The sequence below is a fragment of the Rhinopithecus roxellana genome, chromosome 1 (genome assembly GCF_007565055.1).
Source record: "Rhinopithecus roxellana isolate Shanxi Qingling chromosome 1, ASM756505v1, whole genome shotgun sequence".
Classification (NCBI taxonomy): domain Eukaryota; kingdom Metazoa; phylum Chordata; class Mammalia; order Primates; family Cercopithecidae; genus Rhinopithecus; species Rhinopithecus roxellana.
This window is the reverse complement of record NC_044549.1, coordinates 71,181,325-71,198,436: the sequence shown is the minus strand read 5'-3', so window position 1 is coordinate 71,198,436 and position 17,112 is coordinate 71,181,325. Positions and strand designations below refer to the sequence as shown.

Sequence of the window (17,112 nt, the reverse complement as noted above, 5' to 3'; positions counted from 1 at the left end):
GTGCCACTATATGGTAAAAATCAAAGGTGGCAAAATGGCAGGTCATGAGCCAAAGATAGCCCACAGATACATAGGCTATACCAGATTTAAGAAGAGAAAAAAACAAGTGTATGTGTGTATTTACGTATGTGGATATATGTATGTATGTGTGTGTATATATATACACACACACACACACACACACACACATACACACATATATCTCGACTAAATTTCACATGCAAGTCCAGATCTGCAGCCTCTCTTTAAAGCTGGTAACCAATGTCTGGAAGCAGCTGCTCCATGTCGCCCTATTTCTAGTAGGCACTGTCAAATCTCTGCTGTGCCCCACCTGGCCCCCTTCTGTCCTTTTTGTTACTTGTGGGCATTAAGATCTACACTCCTGTCTAAATGAAGACAGTGTGCTCACTAATACATATGTGAGATGGACATTACAGCACAATGGGATGCCCCTCCCATGGGGATCACGTCTCCTGGGGACTCTACTCTCAACGACGGTGTGATGAATAATGGGTACACCATGTCTTCTGTGTTTATATTGGATTTATAAACTGTAATGAGTAACTACAAACCAAGATTTGTCCAGGAATCCCCTGATCAGAATACCAAACAACACATAATAACCCATAATGTATGCAGCTGGTTAAATTCACAAATATTTTCCCCATACCTTTGGCACTGGGTGTTAATTCACCCAAATATTAGAGGAAAATTATATCACACTAAGAAAATACTAAGAAACTTCTTGGTATTTTCTGAAAAAGTTCTAACCTGGCTGGCATTTGAGTTAAGTTCTGAAGACGAGGAAGGGGAAAAAAAACCATGAAAAAGAGCCTCACATTTTAAATCAGGGCTCTGGGGTGATGTTGCTGAAATTCCTGTTCGTAAGCAAGGTGAGGAGATATCCTGATGAATAAAATAACAAGATGAGAGATGAGCTGGAAGTTAGAGCAAAGGAAGCTGGAAGAAACAGCTACAGGTGAGGTCAGTAACAGGCAGAAGAGCTGGGACGAGACAAAAATACAGCCTAAGAGAGAAAGTCATGGTTAATTATGGATCCCACAACCACTTAGCCACTTCTCTACTGATGAGTTCATATGCAGACTTCTTTTTAACTATAAGCTTGGAATGAGATTTCAATCTTCTGCTATGCCCGTACTGAATCCTGTTTTTCCTGCCTCCCTCAAAAACGGGAAGAGAAAATAAGGGGTGAGATTTAACCAGAATATCTGAAATTCTTTTGAGGGGGAAAAAGAATACAATTTTTTTTTTTTTGAGATATAGTCTTGTTCCGTTGCCCAGGCTGGATGGAGTACAGTGGTGTGATCTTGACTCACTGGAACCTCCACCTCCCGTGTTCAAGCAATTCTCCTGCCTCCACCTCCTGAGTAGCTGGGATTACAGGCGTGCGCCACCACACCCAGCTAATTTTTTTATGTTTAGTAGAGACGGGGGTTTCACCATGTTGGCCAGGCTGGTCTCGAACTCCTGACCTCAGGTGATCCGCCTGCTTCAGCTTCCCAAAGTGCTGGGATTATAGGCATGAGCCGCTGCGCCCGGCCCTCATTTTAAATCTTAAATCACCCCTTTCTAGATCAGTTTAATTTTAGCCCAGCTTTCCTCAGAGGAACATACTAAAGAACCACTATCCAGGAAACAATGCCTGTTTCCCTCCTTAAAGCCTTGAATGGCACACACTTCACAGCATTGGGATAACACATTATTGGCTATCTCATAAAGGGACTCCCCTCCAATTATGATTTTGCTGTCATGCCTGATGCTTTCTGCAGTTCTATCTACTAAAAACGCATTACTGTACTTTCTTTCCGAAGAGCATCTTCCAAAGGCACCAGAAATTCTGGCAGAAGAGCTTGTTTTACCTTCATATGGCTGTGAACTGTTTTGTTTTGTTTTTTTTAAGACACCATGAAGCTGAATATCTGTTTACAAACCAACCAACCAATCCAACCAAACACATTTCTGAGCTGGCAAAAGATCCTAAGGGAGAGGAAATGGGCATTCCCATGGGGGTCATAGTCCATTTCCTACCTGATGAAGGAGGGAATTGTTTGTCAGTCCTTGTGCCCCTGCGATGGTGCCTGTATGTTTCATGTGGACGTTGTTCATGGCTGGCACTTTGGCAACCTTTGTGGGTTTGCTGCTGCTGTTGTTGATGCTGCTCGAGCTGGGTGAGCACTTTCTTTTCTTTCCTATGAGTTTGTCTAGAGGAGTGTGTGAGTGGGAAAAACTGCCGTGGGAGTTGACAGGCAGTTCATTGGACTGGTGAATGAAGGGCCCAAGAGAAAGAGTGGAATCACTGCTGTTCACCATCACACTCATCCTCTTGATGGATTCAGCAGGGCTCCCGCTGGGGGGGCCCCTCCCTGACTGGTCATGCCGGACGTTCACCGCATTTGCTTTATTCGTCACACAGTTGAGGCCGATGCTATGGGAAGATGTTACCGTTGAGGGGTAGGGAGGCCCAGAGTGAGCTACACAGTTTTTCCTAAAAGACTCCATGGAATGAGAAGAAGAGGAGGAGGAGGAAGAGGAGGAGGAAGAGTGAACCAACAGTGGGGAACTGTTTTTGCGTTTCTTTCCTGAGCCGCCACTGGTACTGCTACTGGCATTTTGACAGTTAGTGCTGTTACCAGAAGACTCCTTGGGCCTCAAAGATTTGCTGGATTTCAATTTCTGAGGTTTCCTGGACATAGGGGAGGAGGGAACCGAGGAAAGGCCAGAGGGCGTGGAAGGGGATGAGGATGAAGAGGACACTTGTCTGGATTGCATACTGCACACAGGATCCATCGCCCCTGAAGCAGCAGGCTGTGCATTTAGTGTGGTTCCATGAGCTGGTACCGATTTGCTATTTGGGGAGATGCAGGTAGATGAGAGCAGGACTGGGGATGTAGAGACGGTGGCTGCTGCCAGATAGCTGACTCCACATTGTGATGTCGGCACAGAGTTTGTCCGGTGAGGAATACGTGTGGAGATGGGTGAGGTGGTACTGGGCACTGGTGGGATTTTCCTGAAAAAATGAGAAGAGAGTGAATGACACTGACCACAGCCATTCATGGAGACTTTCAGATGGCATCCTCTTTGCTTATGACACAGAGAAATCATCCACATCAAAGCGATCACTCTGAACTACAAAGCCAATTTTGTCACCTCTCTCCTTCAAATTCTTTAATGCCTTCCTGGGGCTCTTAGAGTAACTATATGTGTGCAACTCCCTGCTGCTACTACCCCAGCCTCTAACTCCACCTCCCACCCCCAATGCCCTGTTCCCTGCTTCCAGCCGTTCCTTATATTCTGAGAAAATGCCATGACCCAATACCCCAACTTCTGCTCATCCTTTAAGTGTCGGATTGCTAATCACCAAATCCTCTGCAGAGAGTCATCCCCAGCTTATTTACCATTGTAGTCCTTGTTCAGCACAGTGCAGGAAACACAGAAGGCACTGAATAAATTTTTAGAGAATTCAGGAATGAATGAGAGAAAAGGAAGGGTGCAGCTAATTAACAGCAACTGCTAGGTCATAACTATTGGCCTGAAAAAGGGACTAAAGCCCCACAGTATCAAGGGATATTCAGCATGATGTTGTAACAATGGATTCTGTTAAGAATGTGTGGGCAAGATATTTATCAGGGGATGTGGAAACCGTCTAAATTCAAACCAGGGAGGGTCTCCTTTTATTTTAGCTCTGAATGTTAAATGTGACAGTAACAAAATTTCAAAAACTTCTTCGGCAGAATTTAAACTGAGGTGACAGAAGAGAAAAAGACCTGACTGGAAGGCAAGTGCCAGGACTGCCTTGATTCTGACTTTCAGAGTAGCCCTGGCTGACCCAACCACTACCCCAGTGAGAGAGCTGGCCTAGACTTCTGCCCAGGTGATTTCCAGATGCTTTTAAAGACTACTGTTATGAATAAAATGAATTAATGACTGCAAGTATTTGCAAATGCTTTAAAAATCCCATCAGGCCAGGCATGGTGGCTCACACCTGTAATCCCAGCACTGTGGGAGGCCGAGGCTGGTGGACCACTTGAGGTCAGGAGTTTGAGACCAGCCTGGCCAACATGGTGAAACCCCGTCTCTACTAAAAATACAAAAATTAGCCAGGCATGGTGGTATGCACCTGTTATCCCAGCTGCTCAGAAGGCTGAGGCAAGAGAATCGCTTGAACCCGGGAGGTGGAGGTTGCAGTGAGCTGAGATCACACTACTGCACTCCAGCCTTGGCGACTGAGTGACACCCTGTTTTGAAAAACAAAAAACAAAACCCAAAACCCCATTCAAGGGTGCAGCTCTGGCCTGATGTTAGTGCTTTTCAACTCCAGCTGTTGCACACTACAGTCACCTGTGGAGCTTAAGCCACATCCATACCGATTACACCAGAGTCTCTGCGGGGAGTGGGGACAGACATCAGTAATTTCTAAATCTCTCCAGGGGATTCTAATGTGGAACTAAGATTGAGAGGCTAGGCTCTCCGCACTACTCATAGAGGAGGGTGGCAGGCACTGTCATTAATTACCTGAGAGGCTGGTTAGGAAAGCTGAGTTCTTGGGCCCCACCCCAGAATGACTTCTGACTGCATCAGAAGCTGTATGGCAGCAAGGCCCCTGGCTGATTCTGGGGCATCCAGAATCCCTGCTCTAAATGAAGTCCAAGCGCTACTGCTCACTGGGAGCAGTGGCTTCTCATGACCACCAGGTGGCTCAGGAAGCCAGGGCCTAAAGACCAGGCTGCCTGGAACCAAATCTTCCCTTCCAGAGCAGGGAAGGATGTGCATCTCTCCGAGAGGCAATTACAAGTTCCTCTTAGAAAAGCTCTTTTAAGTAGTTACTCTTTTGTGTATAAAGAAGCAAAATAACACTATGTACTCATACTGACTTGTGTTTGCATAAATAAACTATGTAGAGATACATAAAAAATAGTAACGTCTGTGGGGGCTGGGTGGAAAACAAGCACGTAGGAGACAGGACGACTCGGGATTTTCAATGTATGCCTCTTTATACTCGTTTTTCCTTTGTTTTTTGAGACGGAGTCTTGCTCTGTCACCCAGGCTGGAGTGCAGCGGCGCGATCTAGGCTCACTGCAAGCTCTGCCTCTCAGGTTCACGCCATTCTTCTGCCTCAGGCTCGTTTTTCCTTTTCTAAGCCCAGTGACTGTATTACCATTTCAAAAAGTTAAAAAAATAATAATAATAACACCAACAAAAACCTTTGAAAACCATCCCAGCCCCTTCTTAGGGAATATGGGATACTGGTCCCAAATCAACAGAGGACAAGCAGTTCACAGAAATCACAGGAGGTGGGCAGTGGCCTTTCAGGTTATGGCCATGCTGCAGAGAAAGTGCTGGTCTAATTTCACCACTGGCCAGAGACTCCACAAACTGAAGTTTACTCATTTCATACTCAATTCCCACTTCACTTACCTCCAATTTCACCACAATAACCCTCTAAGGAAGAAGGATTTTGGGCTGAGCCAGTAGGATGGGACCTGGATCACTTTGAAAGTTTCCTTGAGGACTTCAAAGATGCCAGGTGAGAATAGTTCTCTGGATGAGAAGTGCTGAGCTCCCCAGAGCAAATCTCAAGGGCTGCCTGAAAAGGCTACCAGCACTCCTATGTTGGGGGGCATCATGCACCAAGGTCTCATCTGCCCCAAGCCTATGTGCCAGCTCATTATTGAGCAACATGTCCCTTGTTGCTGTAGACTTTTTAAAAACCAGTGGTCATGCTAATGGAAAGGGTCAGTTTCCTTCTTCCTGGAAGCAAGTAGGCAGCCTTCAGACAGAACAGAGAGTAGACAGGAGAGTTGACCTTATGATCCTACTTTTTAAAAAGTTCACAACATCAAGAGGAAAGTCTCACCGTACAAGTCACTAGAAACTGAAACTATCTTTGCTCAAACTGTTGGCCATAAGCCACATACCAACATAATGTGGATAAAACATTCAGAAGTCCATTCTACACTCTTAGGAGTACATTAAACCCATAGTTTCATGAGCTCAATGTGCTTTCCAAGTCCCAGTGGGTAGTCGGAAGAAATATGAAATTGAGATTTCATGTATCTTAGGGAGTTCTAGTGTGGAAAAACCCCTGCAGAACCACCAAAACCAGTCCCCTGATTCTGTGTCTAGCCAGGGACAATGTTCCTTCATAAAGAAGAACCTCTTATCCAGCAAGAACCAGAAAGAAACATGAAAAAGAAAAGCAGAGTAACAGTGCTCTGGATCTGGTCCTCTAAGGAAACAAATGTAAGTCCTACTAATGATCATGGAGATGGTTCTTTGGGTTGCAGACAATCCAAGGCCTCTGACCAGCGTCTGACTTTAATAGAAAACCAAAGCAGGGAGGCAAATCAATGTACTGAAAGAGTCCATTTAAGGAGGCCCTAGTAAATGATGCCCAAACAGAGGATCTGGGATGGCCTGGGGATTACTGGACAGTCACTTTAGTAAAGCTTACTATTCACGAAAGTCACTCCCACTGAATACTAGTTCTCCAAGATGTTCCCCTAAGAAAGGTTCTGAGGTGAAAAGAGCTTGGGACGTATTCCACATTATACATGACATTACCTGCTTCAAGAGTTACAAAGCACAGTGCCCATTAAAGGCTCTGAGAAGTTCTGCAGTAAAAAATAGAACAATTTTTTTTTTTTTTACAGGAAAGGCTGAGTTAAACCTTTTTGGCCACGGAACTCTTCTTCCACTTAAAATCCTGTCTGGGAAGCATTAAGTACATAATATCACACAAGGTGTCTTAAATTGCAAACTGGAGCACATGGCTCCTCTACCTTGAAGCAATTTCAGTGTCACCTGGCCCCTGCTGGTTTCCTGGACCTCATCTTGTACCATGCTCACTTTCTTGCTATCTCTCCAAAAAGCTGTCATTTCTGACTCAAGACCTTGACACAGGTGCTTCCTCTGCCCAGAACCCACTCCTCCCCACCATCCCAGTGACTGCTCTTTCTCATCCATCTGCCTCTTCACAGAGGCTTTCCCTGAATCCCTCTGGCGTGTATATTTTCAGCTGTTTACTTGAAAACATGTTACCTCTAGGTTCAATTCCTGGCCCTACCACTAACTTGCTGCATGACACTGTATCTCAGTTTTGTCATCTATTAAAAAAAAACAACAACACACATACACACAAAAAGAAACAGGGGTGTGGGGGAGGGTATAATCATGGTCAACTGACAAGAGAATTGTGAATGTTAAGTATATCTAAGCTGTTTGGTGTATAGTTGGCTCTCAGTAAGTCTTGGTGATTGTTATTGTTTCCATTCTCTCACTTAGGACAAGCTATCATCTCCTTATTCTTCTGTAGACTAGTTTTTTTTTCCCCTCAGACAATCCCAACTAGACTGTGAGTTCCATACACATGAGAGTCCTTCTGCTTTGAACCTCAGGACCCAGAACAATACGTAGTTGTGGAGTAAATGAATGAATGAATGAATGAATGAATGACAAGGCACCTTCTCAGGGCCAAAGGCCAGCTTCGTTTAGATAAGCATATCTTCATAACATCAGTCTCACAGGAAACAAAAGACAACGCAACACTGTAAAGTCAGCTCCTCTCCCCAAGAACAACAGGCACTCACTTCCATAGCTGTGCATTCAGATGCTTCTCCACCATGAGGTTGAGGGCACAGCGAAGCCGGTTCCACCTGGAGTCAAACACGTAATAGCCTCTTCCAATCTGCCGGCTCCCGAATGTGCAAAACTGCAAGAGAGAACATAGCCGCGTGCTTGCTGACTCCCACACTGGCATGCCCAGTCAGGGTTCTCACTCCTTCAGGAAAGGAGCTAATCAGGAAAGACAGAACTGCCTCTGAGTACCGGAGGCTGTGAAGCATGAGAGTGACAATGCCTAGCCCTGAGTGTCATGGAAGAGAAAGGGAAAAAAGCATGAGATGTCCCCCATACAGAGTGTGTGCTGCCTCTGGGGCACCCTGTTCTGAGCTTCTCTCACACCTTGACTGCGTCCCACACATACGGGCATGCCAAGGTCCCTGGCGCGCCCCCCTGCAGTGCCCTGTCCATGCTGTGTGGGGAGGGTCAACGCGGGGGTGGACGTGGAACTTACAGATGCTGGCTGAGGATGATGACCTGAATAATGACAGTCCAGTTTTTCAACAGACTCTTCTTTGTCATCGCCTTCGCCCTCCTCACTGGATAACCGAGAAGCTGGCTCAGTGGCAGGCAGGGGAGGGTGTGGAGATTCATGGACTGGAGGAGGGTCAATGGGGGCACTCCCACCTTGCTGAGCAGGGCAGCCTGGAGGCCTTGGTGAGTAGAAAGTGCAGCACCGATCAGATCACACACCTGGGAATCAGCCACCTTAACTGAGATACAACAATGTATCCAAAACAACCTAGGGGAGGCCTGGGTTTCACCTCTAGCACTGGGGGAAAACAGATGCCGATCCAGGTGGCTTGGGATTAAAGGAACCTCTCTCCTGAACTGTAGGATGTTAAGTTCAGCTGTTTGCCAGATACAATCAAGGTAACTTAGAACAAATCCTTTCTATTGCCATTTGGGTGGTTCAGGTCCCTCTTCTATTCTCCCCCAAAGAAGGGGAAATATATGTGGAATTTAACAGAATTCTTTGATTTCTCTTCAAATTTCAACTGGATGTGGTTTACTAAGACAATAAATGAAACACAGTCTTCTCTCGGTATCCATGGGGAATTAAGTCCAGGACCTCCCGGGGATAGCCAAATCTGCAGATCCACAAATGTACCAAGTGGCCTGATATAAAATGGTGTAGTATTTGCATAAAACCTATGCGCATCCTCCCATATACTTTAAATAATCTCTAGATTACTTTTAGTACCTAATACAATGTAAATGCTATGTAATGTATTGTTTAGGGAATACTGAGACAAGAAAAAAGCCTATACATGTTCAGTATGACACAATTTTTTCTTTCCCCAAATAGTTTCAATCTGCAATTGGTTTAAACCATGGATGTGAAACCCATGGATACAGAGGGCTGACTGTAATGCACAAAGTGCTCTAAGATAACCTAGGAGAGACAGGAAGTGATACAAGAATAAGGTGTTATTACCACTTTATGTGAATAGCCTACAGCCTCTTACTTAAGGCAGTATTTTTCCTGCACCTATAATGGCCTCTGGAATTAAGCTTACGTTTTTCTAGATGCAAACACTTCAACGAGAAGATGACCAAAGAAAGGACTTGGGGAGGAATCTCTGGCCAGGTCCTGACCACACTTTGAGGAGCCTCCTCTGATAGCTCCTCCAGCATACTGCATAGAAACCACAAAGCTCATGTTGGGACAGGCTCAAACAGACACCTGGGTTTCCACGAGGGAGGTGCTTCCACCTTTATGCAACCATTTTAAAGATCAGACACATGCGGGTGAAATGGTAAGCAATAGCAACCAATGGCTGGCACATTCCTCAGCAGAAGCTCTTGCTGCCAATAAATGAACGGCTAACATGGAAGCCCCTCTTTCTCTACGCCTTTCTTTTTCCCTTCCCTCTGGAAACTAGGTACAGTCTTTACTTCAACTTGGTTCAGTATATAAGCACAAACACAGACATATTCCACCATCACTGTCTCTGAGGTATGTGTATAAGTTCTCATTAAAACACTCTGATTCACTATTTACTCTGCTACTAAAATGCTAATACATGCTCGGGACAAAGCCCCAAATGAATGAATGAAAAAACACATTGATAAACGGATGCTGTAAAAACTCAGGCTGAATGCCTGTCCCCAGCAAGAATTCCCACTGCTATATAAAGAGAAATGAAAGGGAAACTGCTGCCAAAGCCAGTGAAGAGTTCCTGTCACTAACCCGCAGGAAGGACCAATTTCTGCCTGGTCAACAGGGTTGAGACACTTGATGTTGAGCAACTATAGAGCAGATAACTCTAGCTTTATTTTGCTGCTTGCATTTACAACCAAGAGAAGCCCTGGTTGAAACTTACTGATGAACTCAACCTCTTTTTTTTTCTCCTAGTAAAACTCCCTTAAGAAAACTATCTCCACAGTGAGCCTGATGTATGTTTCTCAACATCATGACCATACTGAGATTTTACAGTATGTGCAAGTCTCATCTCCGAAGGTGGGAGAGAGTTGGAGGGTTTGACTTACCTTGGAAGACTGGGGGTGTGAGGTTTAGGTTTACTAGCTACAAAAGGCTTTGATTCAGAAGGAATCACTCCGTGAGGGTTTTGGTGCGGCTCCTGTGACGTTCTAGGAGGGGCGGGATGCGGGTCCCTGAGAGGCTGCGGTGGTTGCTGAGAGTCCGGATGGCGAATCAATTCCTTTTCCCTGGTTTTGTTTTTGTGCTCGGCTAATAACACATCAAATCGCTTTCTTCTACCCTGGACAGCCCTGCGCTGGGTTAAGGAATGTGTCTGCGGACCAAAAAAATACAGAAACTGAAGAATCTCATAATTAATTTTTGGTCTGCCTTATATCCCCAAACACCACTCCCAATAAAAAAGCAACCTAGACCATAAGCATAGTGAAAGGGTACTCAGCATTTGATAAGCTAAAAACCTTAAGAGCCCAATATTTTCTCCCTAGCTAGACTAGAAGTATACATTCTAGGCTCTAAATGCAGAAGAATCTGGAAATCTTACTTCCATCAGAAGAAAGAAGAAATGTGAGCGGTGATACCTGGTATGTAACTAAGTGCAACCATTAGTGCCATATGACAAGTACTCATGTTTTGTGACACAATAGCCATTTGGATTTGGGGGCTCTTATCAACTCCATTAGAAAAACCCTCTTTGAACCATTTAAAATTTTGAATGTTAAAGGGAAGAAACAATTATTCCATAAAACATGTATCAGAAAGTATTCTTTTAGTAACTTCCAGAGAATAAAAATTCAATGCAATTGCATCTCTCTATTCCAATGAAAATGCCATGTAAAAACATAAAGTGGCCCAAAGCATTCTGCAGACAGACTGCCACAGCCAAGGAGCACTGGACAGATGAGGCTGAGAAGAAATGCTATGAACAGGAAGGGAAACAAAGTAATCCCTATAGATAGACACTGGCTATGGAAATCAAGGAAATGGGATGGACAATACCCCTGGGTCTTCAGACAATGTCTAATTTCAAAATTAAGAAATGGGCACACAAAGGAAAAAGAAAAGTCAAATTATGGCAGTGTTTGTCTTAAGGCAACGAATACAAACCTGTGATTGAAGCAAATCTTATAAGAAAATGTGCCTGTAGTCCAAACACATTTCATAGTTACTGGCATTAAAACAAAACAAAACAGGCCGGGCGTGGTGGCTCAAGCCTGTAATCCCAGCACTTTGGGAGGCCGAGACGGGCGGATCACGAGGTCAGGAGATCGAGACCATCCTGGCTAACACAGTGAAACCCCGTCTCTACTAAAAAATACAAAAAAAACTAGCCGGGCGAGGTGGCGGGCGCCTGTAGTCCCAGCTACTGGGGAGGCTGAGGCAGGAGAATGGTGTAAACCTAGGAGGCGGAGCTTGCAGTGAGCTGAGATCCGGCCACTGCACTCCAGCCTGGGTGACAGAGCGAGACTCCGTCTCAAACAACAACAACAACAAAAACAAAAAAACAACAAAAAACAAAACACAAAACAAAACAAAACAAATAAGCCTAATACTATTGCTAACAGAAGACACAGTCGAATGTAACAGTGTAAACTGGTCAGAGTTGGGCAAATCTTATTGGCAGTCAAGTCCAATTACTCAAGTTAAACCTGACCATTCCATACTGCTGAGATCTCAGTCTGTAAAAATGCAAGGAGATGCTAATCCTGAGGAATGGACGAGTTTACATGAGCTACAGTGGCCCCAATCACATATCCATAAACATACATGAATTTACCTACATTTCCTTCTTTTATATTACAGAATAAATGTATGCATACCCCTACACATAATACAAATGTATTGGCATATTTGCTACAACTTTAGGGACTTAAAAAGGGAATTATGCTTCTAACTACCATTTTCAGTTGAATAACACAACCCACCTCCTTACGAGACACACCGCAACTATGTCTACCTAAATAATCTAACCTGGCACAGATAAATGTGTTTAGCTTTTTACATTTTTACTTGATTTTCTTTAATATGAAAAATATCCATAAGAAAGTAACCTAAATGAAGACAAGGAACTTTATTTTGTTTGTGTTGTACCAGCATCTAGAAGAATACCTGGTACTCAAATGCTTTGAACAAAAAGTTTATAAAAATAATGGCCCTCCAACATGTGTTGAAAGAACAAATGAACATATAACATTACCGGTCCACCTGCCTGTCTCTCCAAGCAGATGTATAAACCTCTCCTCAGCTTGAATGTTCCCAGTGCCTAGCACAGTACAGCCAAATGAAGAAAGCAGGCAGATACATTTTCCCAGCTCAGTTTGAAGAGTAAGTAGGGTTTCTACTGAGCTGTGAAGAACATTCCAAACAGAAATCCGATAGGGGTTGCCCAAGGCTCACAGGATAAAGACTGACTGTGTAACTAGGCTCCGGGGCCCTGCACACTCTAAGACCCTTGCTTACTGATCCCTGCTCCTTTGGTCCCGCGTACCTCTTCCTCCCTCTTTCTGTTCAGCCATCTGGTTGGCTTTAAGGTTTTAAAGAATTTGCTCTGTCCCTGCCACAGAGCCTTCACACATATTGTTTCCTCCACCTCTCCTACCTCTCCCATCCCTCTCTGCCCAGATAAATCATCATATTGATTTCAGCCCAATGTTCCTATGGCAAGAAAGCCTTCCCTGCCCAAACTCCCTTTTTGCAGGCTTTCATAATGTAGTCCTCTCATCTTTTTATAACTCATCAGTGGTAATTTTACACTTATTTTGGTGATCAATAATCTCCATCTCTTTCATTAGACTGTAAGCGCCACAAGTATAGGGAACATGTGGTTATTGTGCTAAACCCTTTATTCCCTGGGACCTAGACTGAGCGAGGTCTGTGCTCACAGATGTATGTAATAAAAAGTTCTACAATGAGTGAATGGACAAAGGCTACAGGAGTCACAAATCTCTCTGCATGGAAGGCAAAGGGGAAATTCGACGGGATATTAGACAGATGAAAAAGTGAGGAGGGGCAGTAAGGGTGGCAGATGGACAACAGAGAATGAGTAATGGGAACGAAAAGCAGCAAATCCCCTGATGGTGAAGAGAACAGATAACATTCTAAGTCTAAGACAGAAGACACCTGGCAGCAACTTGGGAAACACTCAGGGTAGGGACACGCAGGCATGTTTAACCCTACCGAGCTTAATAGATTCAGACCAAAGTGAAGGCAAGGAAAAGGAAAAGAACTGACTAAACAATGAAAAAAAGTCAAGGCATCCTGTAAAAGGGCAGGCCTGGTGGATGCTGCATTTTCTGCTAGTTCTATGCCAATATCATGACGAGCTGGGTCTGAAGACATATTAATGCAATAACAGGCTTAGCCCAATGCCACAGAGTGTAATGACACCCTTAAAGAAGGACAAGGGGAGAACATATCAGTTGAAAAGGAAGATGGGAGAAAAATGCAGACCCATTCAAAGTCAGTCCACCTAGCAATAAAGGCACAGGAAGAATGTTAGTCAAGCTCCTTGAAGATTTTGAGTTGAAAAAAAAAATGTTTGGCAACCCTCACTTCTGGGTATTTATCCAAAATAATGAAATCAGAATTTCAAAGAGCTATTAGAACTCCTATTTTCACTGAAGTACTAGTTACAATACACAAGATGTAGAAAAAATATAAATGTCTGTCAACAGGTGACTGGATGAAGGCAACGTAGTATATATATACACTGGAATATTATTCAGCCCTTAAAAAGAAGGAAATTCTGCTATATGCTACAACAAGTATGAACCTTGAGGACATTATACTAAGATAAATAACCCAGTCACAGAAAGATTAAACACTGCATGATTCCACTTATATGAGCTCTATAATCAAACTCACAGACTCAAAGACTAGAGTGGTGGTTGCCAGCAGCTGAAGGGAGAGGGAAATAGGGAGTTACTAATCAATGAGCATAAAGTTTCAGTTATAGCAAGACGAACAAGTTCCAGATATCTGCTGTACAATATTCTACCACAGTCAACAATACTGTCTTGCACACTTGAAAAGTTGTTACGAGAGGAGATCTCAAGTTAAGTGTTCTCATCACAATAAAATTTAAAAGAAAGAAAAAAGGCCACGCTTTGTAAACGACTGAAAAAGAACATCTTAGGTTTGAGAAAAGCAAACCTCATTGCCCACAGGTACTATATTACTGAGAAATCCATGTTACTGAGAGCCAGGGAGGCAGGAAGAAGGCAAAAGGAGAATGGCAAGTTGTGATCATGATGTGGACAGGGTTGAGGCATGCTTTCACACATTCTCTCAGGGGCAGCTGAAACTGACATAATTCTACAGAGCTCAGATGGCTATCTTCATATACCGACTACACCACTGTGTGTCCAATTAGTACCCTATACAAAACAAAAGCAGTTTGTTTTAAGAGAGTTTTTAACCTAGAAATCCAAGGATGGGCTTGGGGTGGGGTGTCCATTAATCCAAGATAAAAATTCAGAATGTATATGTATATGCACTATTTTATTCTGGAAAGATGGACCATGTTTTTTTTTTTTTTTTTTAATGAGATATTGGAAGGCACTCTTGACCAACCCTTTTCCCCAAAAAGGTTCTGAACCACTGCTGTAAGACAAAATCTATACACTAAAATTAAATTAGAAGCTTAAATTAAAGTAAGAACTACTTAAAAATTTCCCATTCCAGAAGACTGTAACATGCCTCCACTGGTTGGGGCCTGGGGCAGGGCCTGAAGTCCTTTATTCAAATACACTTTAATAAAATCTAAAATAAAACACTAACCATTTTATTAATTTTTAGAAGAAAATGCTAACTTTTATCATTTTTACCCCCTCCCTCTAAGGTTTTAAAATTACGTACTTCAAAGCAGTGACTCTGAATGCTTCTTGAACCTTTCTGGGGGTAGCTGGGGACACCCTCCAGAGAAATGCACATCAACACGTAAGCTCATTTATGTAAAGGTGTTCACTGATGACCTGAAGCCACCCCCCACATCAATAACCCTTACTTTTCAGCAAATATACCTTATTAACATACTGGCATTTTAAAGGAAATAAGGAAGACCCCAGAGCAAAAAGGAAGACCATTACATTTTCTTAGCTTGTGTATAAATTATTTATATATTTTATCTAGTTTTTTCTCTTAAAACAGATGGGTCTCATAATGTCGTACAGGCTGGACTCGAACTCCTAGGCTCAAGCAACCGTTCTGCCTCAGTCTCCCCACTAGCTGGGACTTACAGGTATGCCTGGCTTGCAGTAGTTTTTTTTTTTTTTTAAACTAGAAAACAGGGCTATCTCAAAGTCACAGATTTTTTTAAAAAGTGGTTCTTTAAAATTTAAGAACCATGGGTGATACCTTTGTTAAATGTTCATACACATGCAAAGGAAATTTCTGGACTTGCTTTAAGTCAGTATAATTTACAGCACAGTCAAGGGTAGCCTCTCATATTACATTTCCATATGGAAATATTAAAAGTCTTTAAAAATAACAGACTGACTTGGAAAGAACACTATTCCTGTGGATACAACACTGCTCATTAGAAACAAAACCTCTGTCAAGATTGTAATTTATAACAACATACTTCACATTTTGTCAATCTGAGGCTTTCTTGCAAGTTATTCCTTCACCTACGCAATTCAGAACAATCCACAGAGCATCCTCTCTGGGTCAGAGAGACTTTGCGAGCAGTGTGGTACATCCCGGTCACCCATGTTTATCAGGATAGTCGGCTTGACTTTCAGAAGTCCACCTACCTTGCATGTCAAAGACCGGGTGCAGGGCTTCTTGGTATCGAGATCAATAACCCCACAGTGGATGTCAGGATCAAACTCTCTTTCTGTCAAAAGAACACAGGCATTACATGTGGCCTGACAAACTCTCCTCCATGTATTTTGTAAGTAAGAAAATAGAAGAAATCAACAGTTAGATAAATTATAGCTGGAATAAAATCCACATTATCAATAAATAAAATATATATACAACATGTGAGCGCCGCAACAAAGCAGCAACATCACTAAGACGGGGTGACTACTGCCATCAGATGACAGAAAAGATATTAAGTCTGTATTATTTCCTTCAGAAATACACCACTAGAAAGCTACTTTTACATGACCTACACACATACACTCTCATGCTCTTTAAAAACCAAGAGTGAAGAGAACAAACACATCAACTAAGGAACTTCCTCCTAAAGCTGAAGGTGACCAGTTTTAAAAATAGGAATTCTAGATTGCAATTGATTTGCTCCCCATGAATGCCCATTTAATGCTCTCTCTATATAGAGAAGCATTATGAAGAAAGAAAATTTGAAGTTACCTGATAATCTCTTATTTAAAAATTTCCTATTATTGGAATTGTCTTCAGGTTTCTTTTCCAGAGAGGGCGGTGCAGGAAGCCCTTTGCCATTCAGAATCTGTCCAGGTGAAGGCAAGGTTGGCTTTGGTATTGAGGGGCAGTTAAGGCCAGGCTTGACTAAGGAACTCACAGTAGCAGGACAGGTTGGCCCCACCGCAGATTTCAGTAGTGTGCCATCCATTTTCGGATGAATCTTTTCCACTTTCACAGAGGGCGTCATGCTGTCATAGGAGAAAGTGAGAAAACCAGTGACTGAGTGCCTTAGCAGCCCCCAGGTGAATGGTGAGCCAGAGGGATGAGGGTAGAACCTGGGCCTACCCAAGCGCTGCACAGGGCCAGCCTCTTGGAAGGCTCCTTATGAATTCTGTTAGTAAGGTTCATATATATTAAGCCTATAAGCCCTTCTGGTGAGGCAAAACCCTCAGTGGACCATCAAATTTGCCTGGTTTTTTATCATTTCAAAAAATTTTACACAGGAGCCAATGGGAGACTTAGACCTGATAGCCAATGCAATGCAATTTTTATAAGAAGCAAAACATGAGAAGGTCTAAAAGAACCAAAGATTATCTGCAGAACCCTTGGAGACTATCTTTTGAGGACTACCATCTGTAATAAAGGATTCATCAAAGCAAAGTAAACTTCTGAGTGAGCAAATATTTCCAATAAATGTCACTAAA

At 43.2% G+C, this 17,112-nt stretch overlaps 1 protein-coding gene across 8 annotated transcripts in view; it reads right to left on the bottom strand.

Moving 5' to 3' along the window:
• The window catches only part of ATXN7 (ataxin 7), a 139,306-nt gene that overhangs the window by 1,736 nt on the left and 120,458 nt on the right, over positions 1–17,112 (bottom strand). For 6 of the 8 annotated variants that reach the window (XM_030922355.1, XM_030922313.1, XM_030922269.1 and 3 more), the window contains 7 exons: positions 16,397–16,656; positions 15,835–15,917; positions 10,132–10,397; positions 8,093–8,291; positions 7,608–7,729; positions 2,050–3,028; positions 840–906 (listed from right to left, as the gene is read on the bottom strand). In XM_030922355.1, coding sequence (XP_030778215.1) covers positions 840–906; positions 2,050–3,028; positions 7,608–7,729; positions 8,093–8,291; positions 10,132–10,397; positions 15,835–15,917; positions 16,397–16,656 — 1,976 coding nt within the window. The remainder of the gene's footprint in view (positions 1–839; positions 907–2,049; positions 3,029–7,607; positions 7,730–8,092; positions 8,292–10,131; positions 10,398–15,834; positions 15,918–16,396; positions 16,657–17,112) is intronic. The other 2 variants (XM_030922393.1, XM_030922482.1) reach the window with 1 other exon arrangement.